Genomic DNA, 21,935 nt, shown 5'->3' with positions numbered 1-21,935 from the left:
CAACCTCAAACTCTTGGACTCAAGTGATTTTCTTGCCTCAGCCTCTCAAGTAAGTGAGACTACAGGCACCTGTCACAACACCCAGCTATTTTTAGAGGCAAGGTCTCCATCTGGCTCTGGCTGGTGTAAAACCTGTGAGCTCAGGCAATCCACCTGCCTGGGCCTCCCAAGTGCTAGGATTACAGCCTGAGCCACCGCACCTGGCCCTTCATAATTTTTTTAAATGAAAATATTTATAGCATTAGCTCTCACATATTGAGTACTTAGGATGTGTTAGATACTGTCAGGTTCAGGGTCTTCTTAATTTCCAACAAGGAAATCAATGAGGAAACCAAGGATGTTAGATTGTAATGTAGTCAAGATCTCAGAACGATTATGGGAGGATTGAAACCCCAGGTCTTTTCTTCCCCATGAGGGATGATAAGGAGTGGCTGCCAGAGTGTCTGCTCATAAGACATAATGCAGAAGTATATGGAGATAATTTTCATACAACCACAGACATTTGGCATTTTGTACTTCTTACAATAAAAATTAATTTTTTAAATTTAATTAAAATTAGATTAAAAGTAAGTAAGTAAAATAAATAAAAAGTAAAATTTTTAAGCTAGTAGAAAAGAAATTTTAGTATATAGAAGTAGCTGAAGGGAAGAAGTGCATGCCCATAATCCTTCTACCCAGGAATGACCATCGGAAATTGGGGGGGGGGGAGTATTTCTTTCTCTAAGTATAACAATCTTTCTCTCCCCCTTTGCTTTCCTCTCCCTACGGTTGTTAGAATCATACCCATTTTATATAACTCTAATAGCTGCCATATCCCTGACTGCTAGAGACTTTGTCTTCTTTTTCATGGTTATACTTTAAAAATGATGTTGCTTTTCCCATATTTAGAATTGTTTGCTTTGGACAGATCCCTTGAGATGGAATTGTAAGATTAAGAGATACGAATGTTTTAAGTTTCTAGGTAAATACTGCCAGATTGTTTTTCAAAGGAATATATCCTTTTACCTTCCCCCTAACAAAACATAAGAGGGCCAGTCACCATATCTCACCAGAACTGGATGTTGTTACCACATTCCCATTTGCCTGTAGATAAACATGAACTGGTATCTTTGATTATATAATGATTTTTAGAACTGGGATCGTATGGTTTTCTTTAATTATGTAATTATCTTTAGTAAAGCAAATGTGCTTTATTTAGAATTGAAGTACAGTATCACGATACTGCAGCCGCTATATTGATTTCAGATTGTGCATGGGCCATCACAGAATCTGTGGATATCTGTTAGTGAACAATAGATTTTGGTGACACACAGGAGGGCAGAAAAATCATTAGGAGGAAACCAATGCTGTCACAGCACCAGTCCCACTTTATATCTGTCTCTTCTGTCTTTTTTACTTTCTTTATGCAAATAATTACATGACAAAGTAGAACTTCATCTCTGGTCAGCAAAAGGTAGGGAAACTGGACAGTACCTTCCCAGCGACCCCGAGAAGTGCCCCCACAGAGTGTGCCATTCCAGAGCACCATGTCTTGGTAAACACAATCGTATTTCCAAAGAGAGATTAAAGAAACAAAGCAAATAGGATTGAATTCTGATTAATAGGATTCCTTCAGTTCCTGGGGAGGGGGGTGGGGGGTGAAAGCCATAATAAAATACAGTTTTTACTGTTTAGATTTAGAATTGTGTTTGAGGCACAGATTCATAAATGATGTGAACAACAGTTTAGTCTCCCAATAATCTACCTTCCTTCCTTTCCTCTATAGCTGTCACCCTGGGTAGAGTGCTGTAGTGTCACAGCTCACAGCAACTTCACACTCTTGGACTCAAGCCATTATCTTGCCTTAGCCTCCCAAGTAGCTGGGACTACAGGCGCTGCCACAATGCCTGGCTATTTTTAGAGATAGGGTCTCGCTTTTGCTTAGGCTAGTCTTAAATTGGTGGGGTAAGGCTATCCACCCCTCTCAGCCTCCCAGAGTGCTGGGATTATGGGCATGAAACACCGTGCCCAGGCTAATATTTGTTTTAAAAGAACATTTAAAACACAAAGTTAAAAAATACTAACATATCATTATTCATACATGTGTTAGGGAGCCACTAATACCAGTGCTGGGGCCTAAGGCCCTGGGCATACAAAGTTGAGTAAGACACAATTCCTGCCCTTCGAGATTTTGAAAGAGAGACAGAAATGTCAGCTTACATTAAGTGTAAGAGGGACATAGAAAACACAGTGATGAAGGAAGGGATAGGCAATTTGACCTAGAAGCAGTCAGGGAATATTGTTACAGATCAACAAAAATGACAAGGTTGGCTGGAAAGGGCATTCAAGGTAGCCAGACAGTATGTGGGAGGGAGGGTAGGACAAAGGAGAGGGGTGTCTTTGGGGAATGACAGTACGGCTGTGGCATAGGCCATGCCAGGGGAGTTAGGATTTTGGAGAAGGAGACAGCAGTAAAATCATTTGAACGATGTTAAAAAAAAAAACAAAAAAAAACAATTTTTGACATTTTAGAGATAATATCAAATCTGTTAGTGTTCCCATAGTCTATAATCCACTTTATAACATTAATGACATTCATATTTAAGTAAATGAGGTAGTTGGCTGGTAGTGAAGATTATATATTATGTACAGAAATACACTGATCTTGCCTTTGGTCCGGGTGTTGGACCTCATGCTTGTAATCCTAGCACTCTGGGAGCCCAAAGCAGGAGGATTGCTTGAAGCCAAGAATTCAAGACCAGGCTGATCAAGAGCGAGAGCCCATCTCTCAAAAAAATTAGCCGAATGTAGTGGTGTTAGCTTATAGACCCAGGTATTCAGGAGGCTGAGGCAGGCAGATTACTTGAGCCCAGGAGTTTGAGCTCAGTCTCCAAAAAAAAAAAAAGTCACATGTAAACTCAATGCCTGTAATTCTTGCACTGTGGGAGGCCAAGGTGGGTGTATTGCCTGAGCTAGGAGTTCAAAACCAGCCCGAGGAACAGTGAGAACCCATCTCTACCAAAAATAGAAAAACTAACCAGGCATTGTGGTGGGCACCTGTAGTCCCGGCTACTTGGGAAACTGAGGTAAGAGGATGGCTTGAGTACAAGAATTTGAGGTTGCTGTGAGACTTGACACCATAACACTCTACTCAGGGCAACAGAATGTCTCTTAAAAAAAAAAATCTTGTCTTCATACGATTCAATGTTTTTATTTCCTTTTACATAGTCTTTTACATTTGGGTCCTCAACAAGTTTTCTATATTAGACTTCAGATTTCTAAAGCACAGGAACATTGTGACCTTTTGGGTAGCTGGAACTGTAGAACAAGTCAGTGTCAGTGGAGAAGATACAAAGTATAACCATATAATATGGCAAAGATTTTATAGTATGTCCTGCATTAAGCTATCAAGGCAATCAGCTGCCAGCTTACACAAAAGTAGGCAGACATTAAATAGATGGAAAAGGAGTAGTCAGCTTCAAGTGTTGAGTGACTTTTTGAGAAGTACTCCCTGGATATCTCAACCTCTAAAGCAGAGGCTCTAATTTTCAGTTTTTCTTCTCATCACTTTTTCTCTATATAAAAACTCAAGCTTTATGAATATGTCTTAAAAAAAGGAATACTCTCTTGGAGAAAAAGTGGGTTGCAAGTGTAAGTGATTTACATTTTTGAATGTCAGAAATAGTGATGGGGTGTGAGAAAGAGCTGGAAGAAAGTACTCATAAAAACTACTATTGTTTTTTTAGGGCCAACTGAGAAGTAGTATAGCATTCTAGGTAAGAATATAATGTAATAGTTGAGAGTGCCGACTGACAACCCTACTGCCTAAGTTTAAATCCCCACACTCTCTCTTAAGGTATGGATTCTTTGTACAGCATATTTAATCTTGTTCCTTAGTTTTCTTAGTTTCTTTGCATGGTGGGGATAATAGTAGTTTTTTTAAAATATAAACTAGATATTGTGTATACATACTCATATGAGGACCAGCAATTAGGAAAAGTGCTGTTTATATACCTCATTGCTGAATATCACTAGAGTCACCTTCAAAGTACTCCCTTGGGAAGCTATTCCCTGATGCCAGGGACTAGTCTGCCCTTCAGAGTGATTATGGAGCTCATTTTCTGGAATGCCCATCAGAACTGTCAAGTTTGTGAACTTGCCTCCATGTGCTTACATTTGCAGCACTGTACAGACAACTCAGTCAGGTTTCATAACCTTGATATTCAGTGTCTTGGTATATTTGTGTTGACATGTGGTGCTGTGACCATCAGTGCTGTCTTTGTATGCAAGAACATTTGCCACATAAGCAGGAACAATAATGAACGCCACTCAGCAAGATACCACCAAATGTCCACACAAACACAGCTGATATACCAAGGTTATGAAACTTTACCAAGTTGTTCATACAGTGCTGCCAAATGTAAGGACATGATGGAAAGTTTTTGAAATTAACCGTATGAAGCTCTGATGATCATTAAACAAAAAAGAGTTCCAAAATTGCTTTGAAGGGTAGACTAGGCACTGGTGTCAAGGTGGGGAGTACTTGGAAGGTGATCGTAGTGATATTCAGCAATGAGGTTCATAGCACTTTTTCTTTCTTTTTTTTTTTTTTTTTTTTTTTGTAGAGAGAGAGTCTCACTGTACCGCCCTCGGGTAGAGTGCCGTGGCGTCACACGGCTCACAGCAACCTCCAACTCCTGGGCTTAAGCGATTCTCTTGCCTCAGCCTCCCGAGTAGCTGGGACTACAGGCGCCCGCCACAACGCCCGGCTATTTTTTGGTTGCAGTTTGGCCGGGGCTGGGCTTGAACCCGCCACCCTTGGCATATGGGGCCGGCGCCCTACTCACTGAGCCACAGGTGGCACCCTCATAGCACTTTTTCTAGGATGAGTTTGTGAACTTAATTGTCAGATCTCATATGCATGTGTGTATCAAGTTCTTGAAACACTCAGCACAGTGCCTGGAATATAGTAAGTGCTTAGTTTAATAAAAAGTTATTATTACTTTGGCCAAATTGAAATGCAGTCTAATTGGATGGTGGGAAGCAATGCGTAGTTGTGCCTTTGAAGTCAGGCTTTAAGTTTGTGTCTATAACGGAGCAGTGAGTTCCCACGTAAGAGCTATGTCAAGAGCTACAACCTGTGGATGTTCAGTAAATATTTCTCAACTGTTAATATACCTCTTATGTGTCTGGAATTCTTCAAATTGCTTAAAAAATATCTTAGACTCAGGAAGTATCTTGAATAAATACTTGTCAAATTTTTTATTTTTAAAATTTGTTTTTCTTTTATCAGGAAACTTTCCTGTGTGAGCACAGCTAAGTAAAGAATATTGTTATTATTGAATCATGGTGTTTAGTCGATCCGTCTTGATAAATAAGCAAAGTAGAAAAGAGACTAGTAAAAAAGCAAAGGCTCAGGTTTACTATCCAGAGTGAATGCTGTCTACTGAGGCAGCGTGTGTGTGACAGCACAAGCGATCTAAGAATGAAGGACATGTTACCTAGTAATACACATACTCCCAGAGAGTATGGGAAGGCAGACACATTAACCTTCTGACTTTCAAAGGAATGTTGAGTCAGATATACACCCTTGTCTCTCTAAGCATTATTCCTTCCTTCTGAAACTCTGAAGAAAGGCATGTCACGGGCATTACAATTTTGAGAATCCTTTTTCTCAGAACCCGTGCTTGATAAATCCCAGCTGAACCTCAGTCATGTTCTGGATTCACCTGACATGCAATTAAAGAAGAAATTACTCTTCTGTCTCACAACCTAGTAATAAAAAGAAGCTTTAAGAAATGAAACAAAGTCCCCTTTCACTTTCTGAAGAAATGGGAGCTGTTTCCTTACAAGAAATCTTGAGATTTATTTTTTTTCTTAAAGAATTTTCCCCCTAAAAGGCCTTTTTGTCTTTTGGGGGGGTGGGGGGATTTGAGCATGTGAATGAAGAAGGAAAGAAGAAGCAGTGAAAGTCTTTGTGGGAAATGATGCAAACAGAAAGATTATAGTATCCTAAGCCATAAAGATAAAAGGGCTCCTAGGCCAGCTTTGGACACTCCCTGACCAGTTTTACTCTGTTCCCCCTGTAGAAGCTGATGACAGGCATGTACAGGACAGCAGTTTGCTGTTGCACTTTTAGCTTTGTGTGCAATCCACAGAGGAGAATCGGTGCCTCCCAAAATGGAAAAATGCCAGGAAGCAGAGACCTGAGAGTAGCTAATAAACATGATTAATAATTTGTTCTAAGATTTAGAAAATAGTGCAATCAAATCTGTCATATGATAGAAGTTATGTTCTTTACAATTATGAAAATAGAGTGACTTGCACTTAATTTTAAAAAGTTTATGTTATAGAAACTACCACTATTATCAGATTGGCATACTTGGGGATATGAGGGTGCTTCTTTGTAGCATTATTCATAAGCCAAGATGTGGAATCAACCTAAGTATCCATCAAGGATGAAGGGGTAAAGAAAATGTGGTGTATACACATATACACAGCCAAGTATTACTTAGCCATAAAAAAATAACGAAATCCTGTCATTTGCAACAACCTAGATGGAAGTGGAGGACATTATTTTATTTGTTTATTAAAAAGTAGAGTGCTGTGGTGCCATCATAGCTTACAGCAACCTCAAACTATTGGGCTCAATGGATCCTCTTGCCTCAGCCTCCCAAGTAGCTGGGACTTCAGGCGCCTGTCACAATGCTCAGCTAATTTTTCTATTTTTTAGTAGAGACTGGGGTCTCACTGTTGCTCAGGCTGGTCTCAAAACTCCTGAGCTAAAGCCATCCACCTGCCTTGGACTCCCAGAATGCTGGGATTATAGCCGTGAGCCACCCCGGGCCAACATTCTAATTGAAATAAGCCAGACATAGACAGAAAAGTACTGTGTGATTTCACTTATATTCAGAATCTAAAAAGAAAGTTGATTACATAGAAACAGAGGAGAGAATGGTGGTAACCTTGTGCTGTCTCGGGCTAAGTTGGGATTGGCCATTGGGGAATTCTCTTGTATTACAGGACCAGTTAATAAAGAGATGACTGGAATAACGGGAATTCTACTTTAAGAAGAATTTGAGCTCTGTGTTTGGGTTTTTTGGCAGTGATCATGGAGGCTGGTTCTTTTCAGATTATTCCCTTGTCTCTTGTCAGGAGGTATATTTTAAAATGCAGTTACAGATGAACTTCGTGCAAAGGAAGCCTTGCAGCAAATGAACGATTTGTAAGAATTGAATCCATTGGTCTTTATGGGGCAGCAGACCCATAAAGGGTCTGTGATAGTCAGAAGTGAACCTAATGCTAGAACAGTGAAAGGAGTAATATATTGACTCCAGTTGGTTGTTTTGTTTTGTTTTCAATTTAAAATTGAACTGTTTGTTCTTATAAAATGAGAACCTTGCTTTATTTACTCTGTGCTTGGAATTGCTTTAAAGCAATTCAGCCCGAGTGTATCTGAGATATGAGTAGCATCACCAAACAGTGAACACATTTTGGAAACTGTCAAATTTCAGCATAATTCTCCTGAGTTTTCCAATTTTTCTTATTTTCTTTATCTCTCCTGTCGAGAGGTTTTAAACTTTGGCACTACTGACATTTTTGAGCTGAGCAAGTTTTTGTTGTGGAGGGCTGGGCTGCCCAGGGTCTCTGCGCACCACGTGCCAGTAGCCAATCCCTTTCCAGTTGCTAAAAACAAAAAATGCCTATAGGCATTTCCAAATCATCGACCCCAGAAAGAACCAATGGTGTGGGTAAAAAGAGAAGAGGCTCACAGATTGACTTCTGGGGATCCTCAAGTTTAAATATGGGAGAGGTGAAGGGGAACCAGGAAAAGAGAATGAAAAAAGTACCTGGTAAAGCTGGAGAAGAAAAGAGAGAAAATAGTGTTCCCCAGAGCAGGCGAAGACAGCATTTCAGAAAAGGAGTTACCCTCTGTGTCAAACGCCGTGGCTAATATGCTATTGCCCCTTGATCACTGCAACATGGATGGAAACCTACTCTTTATAGATTTAACACCAGCAGAGATGAAGTAGAAAACAACTGGATTGCTGCAAATCAGAAAAGGTACTTGATACAGCCTGTAGCTTAAGACTGAAATTTAGAGGATGGTCACAAGTCAAATAATCTTTGTTGTTGCAAAGGAGTGGAAGACATGGCAATTTAGAGCTGCTGACAGTCAGAATTACATATTAGTAATTTCGGTAAACTGTATATATTACTAGAAATTCTAAATTTTAGTGCCTTGTTCATTGTATATAATAAATCACATGTTACTACTAAGAATTGAAGTACTGATATTTGAGATTTATATATTTGTGAGTTGTTTGAAGACAATTTTCAGAACAATGTGACTCTCAACCTTTTGTATTCTAAAATGGGCTTTCTTGTGTAGAAGGGAAGAGGCTGGCTTTGGATATAGCAAACCAAGAACAGATATGAAATGTTTACATCCATGTGCTGCAGTAGAAAAGCAGCCTAGGGCCTTGTTATTCAGATTAATTCAGGTGGTAAACTGAGTCATGGCCCCCCAAAGATGTCAATTTCTTAATCCCTAGTGCTTGCAAATGTTACTTTAGGTGGCAAAGCAGACTTTGCCCTTGTAATTAGGTTAAGGAATTTGAGATGATGAGATTATTCTGGAATATCCAGAGAAGCCCAGTCTAATCACATGGGTTCTTAGAGTGGAGAACCTTTCTAGGCTGTAGTCCTGGATGACCTGGTGGGCCCAGTGTAATTAAGACCTTAAGTGGGAAGCAGGCCGACCAGAGTTAGAGAAAGTGATGTGCCCAGGAAGAGGGAGAGGGCTGTGGGCCAAGAATGCCTCTACACGTTGGAGGAGGCAAGGAAACAGTCTCCAGAGCCTTTAGAAGGAGCAGGGGCCCTACTGGCACTTTGATTTTAGCCTCAGAATGACTAACCTCCAGAAGTGTCAGATTATAAATTCTGTTGTTGTTGTTGTTGTTGTCATTGTTGTTTAGCAGGTCCAGGCTGGGTTCGAACCCGCCAGCCCCGGTGTATATACATTCTACTTCATACAGCAAGCTGCCTTCATGATAAGAGTTCTCAAAGCTAGTGGCTGCAGACTTGGTCTTCTCATATTAGAACAAGCATTCCAATTTTAAAGGAGTAATGGGAAGACTTGATTCAAAATTTTGCCATACTATTTTTTTTTTTTTTTTTTTTTTGCAGTTTTGGCCAGGGCTGGGTTTGAACCCGCCACCTCCAGCATATGGGGCTGGCGCCCTACCCCTTTGAGCCCCAGGCGCCACCCCATACTATTTTTTTTTTTTTTTTTTTGAGACAGAGTCTCACTCTGCTGTGGCATTACAGTTCACAGCAACTTCAAACTCTTGCGCTCAAGCCATCCTCTTGCCTCAGCCTCCTAAGTAGCTGGGACTACAGGCACCTGCCACAATGCCTCGCTACTTTTATCTGTTTTTAGTAGAGATGGGGTTTCACCATTGCTCAGGCTGGTCTCGAACCCCTGAACCCAAGGAATTCACCCACCTCAGCCTCCCCAGAGTGCTAGGGATTACAGGTGTGAGCCACCGCACCCGGCCAGCTATACCATTATTTTTAAGAGCAAAATGAAATTCATAGTCATTTCTTGGGTATTTGGGTGATAATCTCAGTGGTGAAAATAATGTTTAAGTGATTTTTCACTTGTCACTAATAATGTGTTTCTTCTTGTCCGTTTTTAATCAAGTTTAATCTCGCCCCCCAGGTATTTGCTTTTTCTTTGTTTTTTGGAGACAGTCTCAGTCTGTTGTCCTAGGCTAGATTGCTATGACCTCAGCCTAGTTCATAGCAACCTCAAACTTCTGGGCTCAAGTGATCCTCCTGCCTCAGCCTCCTCACCTCACTACAGGTGCTCACCACCACACCTAGCTCCTTTTTCTAAGTTTTGTAGAGACAGGATCTCATTCTTGATTCAGGCTCATCTTGAACTCCTGAGCTCAAGAAACCTCCTGTCTCAACATCTGAGAGTGCCAGGATCACAGGCATGAGCCGCTGCACCTGACCTTAAGCTTAATTTCTTATATACACTTGATTTTGTTGAGAAAAGTCAATAGGTGAGCTGACCTTGATGTAATCTTCCTCATTGCTGACTATTTTCTCTAATCCAGAAATACTATTTGGGTATATTTTCTTGTTGCTTTCCCAGTCCTCTTTCACAATTTATATTGAGAGAAAGGTTAACAACAAGAGTATGTTTACCTGTCCAATAGTTAACATGAAAACATGTAATTTTTTCCTCTGGATTTTATTTTCTAGCCTTTGTACAGCTTTCTATGAAGGAGTAACTGTAAACAAAAGCCCTAAGTAACTATAAAGTGTTAGTAATCAGCAACATGAATGGATCATCTTTCAACTTGAACGTCCAGCCCTGGAGTATAGAGGAAGTTCCCACAAATACGGATATATTTATGTTTGTTTGTATAGTTGTCTGTGCAGCTGTTATTTTTCTTGGTTTTGATTTAAGTCTAGGAAAATTCTCTGTCTGAATTGGACTTAATCTTGTAAACCTGAAATCCAGTTTTCATTCCATTGTGAATAATCATATCCTTTTTATGGTACTTTTTCACTTCTGGTTTTAGTCTCCAGTTCTCAGATATATCTATTATCTATAAGCCATTTGGGGCTTCTTTAGGCTGAAGACAAGCAGGAAAAAGATTTGTACAATCAACATTGAATGGGACCTGTTGAAGGGCTGTGGTTAATCCATAGGGGAGATGGCATGGCTTCAGCATCTGGGTTATTTATTTCATGAAACCTAACTGTACTGTATGACCAGGAACTAACGATCACCAGCTTCAATTTATTATTTCTACATTCAGCAGAAACTGGGTGACTATGAGCAGAGATCTTTTTTTTTCAACAATGAGTTTAACAGGTTGAAAAGAGGTTTAAAATACAAGATCTCTAAGGTCCATTCCCAATTCTGGGATTATCCATTTCTATTGTCCGCAGGCCATTGGAATGGAGGAATAGATTGGGGGGAACAAAAAGCTATCAACTTTCACACAAGCCCATAATTGTGTGTCAAGCCTAAGAAAATTTAATATTCAGGAAAAAAAATTACTAATGCCTCATTTATATTATGCAATGGATTTTAAGGCTATAAGAAATAAATTTTAGTCTGGTGACAGGAGAATCACACAACTGCTCTTAATAGGCATTTCAGAATTATAGTATGCTTTCTTTTGTCCTTTTTCTGTTTCTTTTTAGTTTTTTAGACATTATACTCTGCTTGGCTAGAGCGCAGTAGTATCATCATAGCTCACAGCAACCTCAAACTCCTGGGCTCACGCGATTCTCCTGCCTCAGCCTTCTGAGTAGCTGAGACTACAGGCACACACAGCCACACCCAGTCTTTTTTCCCTATTTTTTGTAGAGCTGGGTCTCTGCTTACGCTGGTCTCAACTCCTAACCTTGAGCAATCCTCCCACCTCAGCCTCCCAGAGTACTAGGATTACAATTACAGGTGTGAGCCACTGGGTCTGGCCCCTGATGTGCTTTCATTGTCATTATTATATCTTACAATATTCTTAACAAGTGACCATGCCTCATTGGAAAGTCACATGATAGCGGTCCATTTCTTAGAGCAAAAAATGTTTCTTTGTGGAAATTAGTGCAGTGAAATTGAATTCCTGCTGAAACTACTTTCTGGGTCCTATTTCTACATGCTGCCTCTCTTATTAAGAACTTAAATGGTCACTAGAGTTTAATATTTTGCTATGACTAGTATCAGTAATTATTGGTATTACACGAGACAGTTACCTGAAAATTCCAACTTGAAATGGTAATCAGCACCAGAGATTAAAATGAGAATATTGAGAGCAATTCTCTCAAACAACACGGAAACTGTAAATTAGTTTTTCAATGCAGAGCTCATTGTTAGTTTTCTTTCAGATAAGAGATTTGTCTAATTAGGACTACTGGTAAATTTTTATGCCAAATTCCTAATCAGGGGATGGTGGCAAGCTTTACTCATTCTAGGGAGATAAGAAACTGTCAGCTTCATGACAGGTAGGATGGATTGTAATTCTTTGATTTAGTAGCCTCTCTAGTCTCCAGTTCCAACTTGGAAATTGATTTTTCCTGATCATCTTATTAAACCACGTCTACTAGAAGAAAGAAACAGTATTCTCGAACCTGCAATGCATTGCTTTAGGATTACATGACAAGACAATTCAGGGTCCACTGAACCCCAAACATCAACTTTTCTGAAATAAGGCCATGATTAGCCTAGCGATTTGCTGTCCTTTTCACAAGAGTGGAGAAAATCCATGAATGTGGTCCAAGCAAAGACTCCTGAAGAGCCACAGTTTGCACACACCTCCGAAGCACCACCTCCTGCAGCTCCAGATCTGGCACTGAGGGTGGTGGGGAACAGGCCAGAGTGTGCTGCATCGCCCAGCCTTTGCCATCTCTGCCCTCTGGAGTAGAAACAATGTGTATCATGTTCTCTGTGGACGTATCTTGTTTTTATTCTACCTCCCCAGCCCCGCCCACAGTACCTTCCACAACTTCAACCAGCAGTTCTCCATCTATTTTTCTAATGGCACTAGGAGTAACTCCCACCCAGGGAACATGATGGTATATCCATAACTTAGTCTAGGCTTACTTATTTTAAAAGAAGAAAATTAAGCCATGCATTTTAGTACTATACTTTAATCATCAGCAGTGACAATTTATTGGCCACATGCCTCACAATGTATTGCAACCGTGAGGTAGAGATACAGCCCCGACAAACAAGCTTTCCACCGAAACACTCGAATAGATTCCTTCCAGCTCAGCACATGCTTAACCCCCACGGCTCGTTCCCCCTCGCCTTTGTCCATCTATCAAAAACTTTCTGGGACCACCTGCAAGCCTGCCTTTGCACAGAGCATTTTCTCATGACAGTAATATATATCTCCTTTCTTAGAATTTGCAGAAAACATTCTTATCTATAACATACATTTGCCACTGATTCTATCTATATAACCATATGTTATTGTGTAAATTTTTCTGTTTTTTTGTTTGTTTGTTTGTTTGTTTTTTTAATTGAGACAGAGTCTCCCTCTATTGCCCTTGGTAGAGTTGCCGTGGCATCACACAGCTCACAGCAACCTCCAGGTCTTGGGCTTAGGCGATTCTCTTGCCTCAGCCTCCTGAGTAGCTGGGACTATAGGCGCCCACCACAATGCCGGGCTATTTTTGTTGTTGTTGTTGCAGTTTGGCCAGGGACAGGTTTGAACTCACCACCCTTAGTATATGGGGCGGGCGCCCTACTCCCTGAGCCAAAGGCACCGCCCAATTTTTCTGTTGTTTTAACTAGATTGACAGAGGCAGAATTTACTGTCTTAGGGATTCTTTCTTTACTGAATGCCATTCTAACCACACTGCCAAATAATGTGATAAAAGTTGATTAATGCATTAAATTTTGAATGGACAAATGAATGTGAACAATTTTCATCAGCTATTGAAAAATGTTATTTAAGGAAACAGGGAATTAACATCGTTATATCAATTTGAGTATAAAAAGAAACAGCATTTTTTACTTGTGAGTTTTATTTTGTTACATTTTGAGAGTATTTTCTTCCCAAAGATGGTATTTTGGGGTGCAATAAGAAAACAACTCATCAAGATTTTTTAAAAGATGACGGGGGGGGGAGGAAGATATATTTGAAGATATATACAAGTCACTTTCCATATCAGGTATTTTTCTCTTTCTTTCTTTTTCTTTTTTGAGGTAGAGTCTCACTTTGTCATCCACAGTAGAGTGCTATGGCATTTTAGCTCACAGCAACCTCAAACTTTTGGGCTCAAGTGATCCTCCTGTTTCAGCCTCCCAAATAGGTGGGACTGCAGGCTCCCACCATTATACCCAGCTATTTTTTTTTTATTTTTATTTTTAGAGACAGGATCTCCCTCTTGCTTAGGCTATTCTTGAACTCCTGAGCTCAAACAATCCACCCGCCTTATGGGCGTGAGCCATCAAGCCTGGCCATATCAGGTATTTTTCTAAGAGTATACTTCACTGGAAAGGTATATGTTGCCGTGTTATTAAATTCATTGTACTAAATGTGATTCTATTTTGATTATGGCCTACTTCAAGAATTCAAAAACTAAAAGCTAAAGAACCCATGATCTGTAAATTAGCATCTGAAAGAGATACAAAAAGAGAAAAAGATGGCTCGCCGCTGCCTATAGCTCAGCAGCTAGGGCACTGACCACATACACTGGAGCTGGCCGGTTCAAACCCAGCCCGGGCCTCCCAAACAACAATGACAACTATAACCAAAAAATAGCCGGGCGTTGTGGTGGGTGCCTGTAGTCCCAGCTACTTGGGAGGCTGAGGCAAGAGAATTGCTTAAGCCCAAGAGTTTGAGGTTGCAGTGAGCTGTGACGCCACAGCACTCTAGCCAGGGCAACATAGTGAGACTCTGTCTCAAACAAAAGAGGAAAAGATGTTAGCAACTAAATGAAGCTTAGATACTGCACATTATTTAGTGCCTTGGATCAAACATAACAGATAACACCACATGGCCTTCTCTTGAAATTATAAGACCACTTTTTAATTTGTATTAATTATGGACATATTTTCATTGTTATCCTTTGCCAGAATTTCTGGGCATATAGTTAATTTCATTATTTACTTCTGCATATAACCTACTGAAAATTTCTTAAGAAGGTGAAATCCAGCCCTGGCTAATACTCCCAGAGCACAACCTCAGGATCCTTCTCAAGAAAAATCTTTCCTTAGCCACCATAGACATACATCAAATGTTAGGTTCGCAAAAGTAGTATGTTCTTTCTTTTAGTTGCTGGGTCCCCACCTTGTTTGTGCCCTTAAAATCATTTTCAGAATTGTTTCCCAAGTTGAATGAGCAACTAAACTAGAGAAGTCTTAAAAGAGGGTTGGCCGCTCCAGTTAACACTCTGTTTCAGCTTCAGCCTCTTTGCCCTAGAATATGAGAATCGTGCAAGCGTCAGATAGGTGGGTATCAGCCAAAGCAAGAGGTGCTTCTAGGTCTGCTCTTCCTTTTTTCCCTTGAAGATTGATTTTCGCTTTTACAGCGTCTTACATCTTACACATGTACTCTGGCCAGAAACAAGGTCATGCAGACACAACAGGAAAGCATTAGGAAGGAGCTGGGGCCCGTGGCTTCCTAAGGTGCCCATTAGCAATTACTCTGTGTCGAAATACTGCTTGCATCAAGTTCCCTCCTTAGCAAATAAACTTGTTTGACTCAAGCTAAGTGCTGGTTTCAGCAAAATTCCATGAGCTAAAAAAGACCATTTTATACACACTCTTTTAAAAGTGTTAATGAGTAGAACAATAAATACTTACAAACCATAAGCAGGGACTTACACAGCTACTCTAAGAATAGAAAGACCACTTTTTTCCCTTTGAGACAGAGTCTCACTTTGTCGCCCCTAAGGTTGAGTTCTGTGGTGTCAGCCTAGTCACAGCAACCTCAAACTCTTGGGCTCAATTGATCCTCCTCCCTCAGCTTACCGAGTGGCTGGGACTACAGGCACCGGCCACAATTCCTGGCTCATTTTTCTATTTTTAGTAGTGATGGGGTCACGCTCTTGCTTAGGCTGGGTTTGAACTCCCAAGCTTAAGCAAATCCTCCTGCCTCAGTTTCTCCCGGAGTGGTAGGATCACGGGTGTGAGCCGCCGGGCCCCTCCAGAAAAACTGTCTTTTAGAAATGTTTTGAATCAAAATGGTGTGATAGAGAAATCCAGACTTGTAAAGATAAAGGGTAAAGCCACTATTCATTTTTACTAGTTATGGACTAATTTCCTGTAATCATAGCACTGTGGGAGGCTGAGGAAGGAGAATTGCTTGAGTTCAGGAGTTGGAGACTTGTCTGAGCAAGAGTGAGACCCTGACTCATTAAAAAAAAAAAAAGAAAGAAAGAAAAAGAAAAAACAGCCAGGCTTCTCAGCGAGCACCTGTAATCATCCCAGCTGCTTCCGGAGGCTGAGGCAGTGGAATGGCCACAGCCCGAGTCTGAGATTGCAATGAGCTATGATGCCATTGCACTCTGGCCAGGGCATAGGGTGGGACTCTGTCTCAACAACAACAACAAAAAAGGCAAGGAAATAAAAAGAAAAAAATAAATACCCTCAAACAAAGAAAAAAATAAATACCCTGATGACAGAAATGGAAGGAGAAAGGATAAATGCAAAAACGCAAAGTATATCTTATTTCATTCGGGTTGTCTATATTTGGTAGATTACCTAGTAATCATAACTGCAGAGTCATATCCTGAAAAGTACTTCTTGAGTACCTATAATTAAGGGTTGTACATTTAAAATTTATTAAACATGAAGCGTCCATGCCATCTAGAAATTATCAATAATCTGATAATGAAACAGTGTTAGTGTTTCCATTATACCCAGCTATGGAGGCCTGCCAGAATACTGAGCATTATTGGATTACCATTGAAGCATTAGGGAAATGATCTATCCACATTAAATACTAAGTGGGCAAGTGGCAAGTCATTTTTCATCTTGACCATACTTCAACATTTTCCAGAGAGAGACCAGACAGGAAAGGCAATTTTAGTTCACTTAAATTGCCCAATTCACCAAAGAAAATCTTATCTTCTATACGAAATGGAAAAATAACCATAAATCTAACCATAAATGATACGTTACTCAATTGAAGAGATAGTGTTAATGTTTCCTTTACAACTCTCTTGTAGAAGACACTTAAGATTAATTCTAAACTAACCAAAGCATTATTTGAATTTCACCACAGAAGATTTATATCTCATATAATACTTACACAAATGCCAATTCCCATTTCAACATAAATACCAATTCTCTGTATTGACTGCCTGTGATCCAGATACAATTAATTTGTGTTTACCTACTTGCTTGGTCACGGCCACGCCAATTTGGGGTAGTCTTGACCAACACAAAACATGCAGCTGTGTGATTTTGAGCAACGGGTGTCATCAGGCTCCCTGTCCCCTCTTCTTTAGAATGAGGAAATTGAGCTTCACTTCTAAGAGCTCTTGCAATTATCAAATTCTGTGCCTTTATATGTGTATTGATTGACTTGCTTACCCTGGCTGTTGAATTGATGGTTTGTAAAGAGAGCTTTAAAAATACTAAGGGAAGATTTTGTTCTTTTCTGAGTTCTTGAGACATGTTCCTTTTCCCTTAATGGCTGGAATGACAGAATTGTGTGAAGACATTTATTTAATTTGGTTGGTTCATAATCTCAAGTAATGAAATAATTACAGCCATAACTAAAATCTTATTCTGAATGTGTTAACAGGAATAAGGATAAATAATTATAAGGAAGTGTTTTCTGTGTTTTTTATAGTTAACTTGCATTTTCAAGGCAGCAAAGAGGGTTTGGATGAAAGCGTTCCAGGCCCAGGAAAGGATGAAGGTGAAGACCTTATTCCTCTTTCCACCTTTAAGCACATTACACCATGATCTTGTAAATTCAACAGAGGGGCTTAAGCAATCCCTCCCTTCTTACCTCTCTCCCTTCCTTCCTTCCTTGCTTCCTTCGACAGGGTCTTGCTCTATCTCTCTGGCTAGGAGGCAGTGGCATCATCATAACTTCCTGCAACCTCAAACTCCTGGGCACAAGCAATCCTCCTGCCTCAGCCTCCCAAATAGCTGGGCCTACAGGTGCATGCCAGCATACCGCATTAATTTTTCTATTCTTTTTGTAGAGACCAGAGTCTCATTCTTTCTTAGGCTGTTCTTGAACTCCTAACCTCAACCAATTTGGATTACTGGGCCTTAAGGAATTCTTAAATGGTTATAAGATAACCCAGCAAGTATATCTTTTTCTCTGAAAGTTTACCATGAGAGAGCAGGGAGATCTGGGGCTACTTAACTTCTAAGCCTATGTCTTATCTATAAAGATAATACTTTACCTGTACCACGAGAGGATTAGGAAGATTAAATATAAAGCTTTTTAGCATGATGTCAACCGACAGGAATCACTCTATAATACTGTGATTATAGTCACTACCTTTATAATATAGAAAAAAGTATATACTATTAATATTACTATCACCTGCATTCACTTGATAGAATTTTTTTATTTTTAGCAAGTTATTGCTTATGTGTACATAAATAGAAATAGTCATTCTGATTTTTTTTTTTTTTTTAAGTCTCACTATGTCACCCTTGGTAGACTGCTGTGGCTTTACAGCTCACAGCAACCTCAAACTTTTGGGCTTAAGTGATTCTCTTGTCTCAGCCTCCCTAGAAGCTGGGACTATAGACGCCTGCCACAACTTCAGGCTATTCTTTTGTTGCAATTGTCATTGTTGTTTAGCTGACCTGGGCTGGGTTCAAACCTGCCAGCCTTGGTACATGTGGCTGGAGCTATGGGTGCTGAGCCTGTAATTCTGATTCTTAAGTAATTTAATTACATGCCTTTGCAAATTTCAGAGGCGTGCTTTAAAATGTATATGTGTATATAAAATCACTTTATTTTGACAGAAGTATAGAAATAGTTTATCTGGTTTTTTTGAATATTTTATTCTGTAGTTGTTATTAATGTATATATTACTGGGAAAGTACAATTTTCTTTCACTGTCTGTTAGTGACATTGTTTGTTAGAGAACTGTTCGTTCACTCAATTAGTGTTTGGTCAACACTTACTGTACTGTGTAATTATTTCCCCCCATCAGAAAATTTGATGGGGCAAGACCACAGTCATTCAACAAATATTTATTGAGCACCTACTGTGTGCCCTGTGTTATGTTTCCAAGAGAGGAGTTTGCAAACCTTGGTGGAAGTAATTCATTCAACATTTATTTATAGGTTGATTTCTGGAATTGTTGCTTTATTTGGTGGTACGCATCAAGTAGGTCACTTGCATTCATTTAAGCAAGAATGTTGCTTGGGTAAACAATAAAATCCCTTGTGAGTCAGCAGTATATGTCAGCAGGGGAAAATTCGAAGCATTTTTCAAATAGTACTCTTCAGATCAACAATTTCTCTTGGTATTAAGCCTTATAACTTTGAGCCTGTTCCCTATTGATGTAATCAAGTGGCTAATACTCATTTATAAAGTAACATGGCTTTCTCAGGAAATATAATCAAATGTTTAAATATTAAAGGATTTACAAGGCCTCTATTACTGTCTAATGAATCACAGTTCTGTAGAAGCTTGCTACTATTATTTCAGGTTTTTCTAATAGGGATTTGGACAGCCTACTTTATAGATAGTCTACTTTATGTTGCTTATACATTTCCGACTGAGAAACTTTCAGCAAAGTGAAGAATAAAAAAATCAGTTTTCTTCGTGAAAAGATTACTTTTTGCACCTCAACGCTATGTTGTTGATGTTTTTAGTCATAGAACTTGAAAATAAACTATTTCTACCCTGATGTGATCCTTTGTATGTCGCTTAAACTACTGGATCACTCCATCTGTCAAGGGAGCTTTCCGCAAGACGCCGTGTTGCCCAGTGGATGGGACTCTTCTTCAGGGAAGGGAGCACATGCCCAAGAAAATGTTTTCAGTGCTAACAAAGAGGGAAACCGCTAAACTGTTTCCCAGTGAGTAAGAATAAATTGCTTACGAATTTTTATTTCACAAGATTTTTTCTGTCTATTTATAGGAAAAAATCGTTCCTGTTTTCTGCTCTGTATGCTGCCTTTATATTTGGTGGTCGACACCTCATGAACAAACGGGCGAAGTTTGAACTGAGGAAGCCGTTAGTGCTCTGGTCTCTGACACTCGCAGTCTTCAGGTAGGTTTTTGGGTTTTTTTCCCCCCATTTTTCTAGCATGGTCATTTTTGATTTTTGAACACATTGAAGATGTAAAGTGAAGCCACATTCAGAGAGACAAGCCTTCGTTGCAACCACATTTGCCACCGTATCCTCTATCTTGTATTGAGAGTTACCAGGCCATCTCCTTTCCTGTCCAAATGGATCCTGCAGTAATCTGATTGTTATGACTAGAAGCAGTACATCCTTTCCATTATTTTTGACACATAAATATAAATCCAGGGCTAAATGGAAAAGCACACAGGTAAGTTGAAGTCCGTTGGAGAGCAGGGTTCTAATGCCATGGGCGTGCTGTTACTGACTAATCAAAAGCTGGCCCTCAGACATTATGACTGGACATCTGTCTGTGTCAGCATCCCTAGACCAGAGAATGTTTTTTCTGCATCCTCAAAAGTGCCTTCTACCTCCATTCCTTGAACTGACTTGCAGGCGTGTGTTTATAGGCAGTACTCACTTTGTATCCAGCAGAACTCAGCATAGAGGCTGCCAGGACAAGGCGTGGTCTCTTTGGGGCATCTGTCATCCAACCTGCAGATGTATTCCTCCAGAAGCCTTCAGGAGCATTTCCAGTCTTGCGTTATTTGGTGATCTAGGCAATCACTGGACTAATTAGCACACAGCTGGTGTCCAGGCAGTTGCCAGAATTTACCTAGAGCTCTGACAAGGGCACCTGTTCTATTTGTGTTTTGCTTGTCAACCAGCAAGTTTATAACTAGGCTGGAGGAGTAGGGGACGCAGATGGAGATACACTGCAAGACACAGAAGTATTTTAATATTTTAGTAATGATCATTCATTTGTATTTTTTATATAACTAGTCTACCTTTAAGCAGAAATGTTATCTTTAAAGCTTCTTTAGTCATATAAAGCTTATTAAAAAAGACCAAGCAGGAAGAGGATTTTCTTGTTAAACGCCCAAGATCTGTACTTTTCCATTATGTTGAAACCCTGCATCAAAAACAACCATTTGCTCAGTGCTACTCAGTATACTTTTTATTTCACTGCATTTTTTTCATGGTACAAACATACATTTGATACTAAAACCTGATAAAGAACAGGAATATTAGATGTGGAAATTCTAAATAAAACATTGGCAAAAGAATGCCACAGTCCGTACAAAACATGCTGTGATCAAACAGAGCTCATTCTAGGGATGCAAACAAGGGTTAAAATTATCAATATAACCAATCACATCCCTGTGTTCAAGGAGTGAAACCACGTGATCATCTCCATAGATACTGAAAACAATACTGAGAAAATAGAAATGGCTGGAAATCTATTTCAGTGCATTTTATAAGGCACTAGGCTTGAAGTACTCATGATTTGGACCTGTCACTAAAATCTTCAATTTGTATCAGGTCATGATTCTCTACAATACGTGCATAATGTTTTTATTCATTTTTATCCACATTTAAGGTTGACAATGAATGCCTCACTTAACATGTTTTGATATGGGGAGGAATTAGCTCTATCCTAATAACCTCTTTCCTCTTTATACTGCTTGTTCAATATTCCCTGAACCTTTATCTTTCATAATATTAAAGGTAAACACACAGTAGCAGAGAAGAGCACAGTGACTCCCCTGGGCCTTCCGTGACCTTGCTTCGACAATTATCAACACTTGGCAAACTTGCTGCTTCCGTGCCCCTAACTTCTCCCTCACCCCCAAATTATTTAAAAATAATATGGGCCAACATAATTATGACTCCTTTTTTAAAAAGTGAACACAGTATCATGTCATCGAAATTAATAATAATCCCATCTCAATAAATTTCCCATTTCCACAGTTGTCTCATAAATGATTTCTTTTCTAAAATGTATTCTTAAGAACCTGGATCAAAATATGACTAGACATGTCCATTAATTGATTTCTTTTAATTTAGAGGTTTCTTCCTTACTCCCCCTTCCCCCCCCATGATGCATCCTTTGATGAAACCAGATGGTTTACCCATAGCATTTCTTCTAAACTGGATTTTGGTTGATGCACTTTTCTTGTACCCTCTTTTCCTTATTAGTTGTAATTAGATCTAGAAGGTCGATTTATACTCAGGTTCAGTGTTTGACCAGACTTTTCGTAAGAAGAAACTTGCCTTTATCAACTATGTAGTTATCTTGACATACATAGTTATTACAGCGAAGGCAGGATAAAATGCTTTCCTTTTTTGCCTGTATTTGCTGTCTAA

The 21,935-nt window shown here is 39.6% G+C and overlaps 1 protein-coding gene across 2 annotated transcripts in view; it reads left to right on the top strand.

The window, feature by feature from the left end:
• The window catches only part of ELOVL6 (ELOVL fatty acid elongase 6), a 144,269-nt gene that overhangs the window by 83,109 nt on the left and 39,225 nt on the right, over positions 1–21,935 (top strand). For both annotated transcript variants that reach the window (XM_053566020.1, XM_053566099.1), the window contains one exon: positions 19,584–19,715. In XM_053566020.1, the coding sequence (XP_053421995.1) occupies positions 19,584–19,715 (132 nt within the window). The remainder of the gene's footprint in view (positions 1–19,583; positions 19,716–21,935) is intronic.

Source organism: Nycticebus coucang, chromosome 1 (genome assembly GCF_027406575.1).
Source record: "Nycticebus coucang isolate mNycCou1 chromosome 1, mNycCou1.pri, whole genome shotgun sequence".
In the NCBI taxonomy this organism is placed as follows: Eukaryota; Metazoa; Chordata; class Mammalia; order Primates; family Lorisidae; genus Nycticebus; species Nycticebus coucang.
The sequence above is the reverse complement of the archived record's forward strand: the minus strand, read 5'-3'. Positions and strand labels throughout refer to the sequence as shown.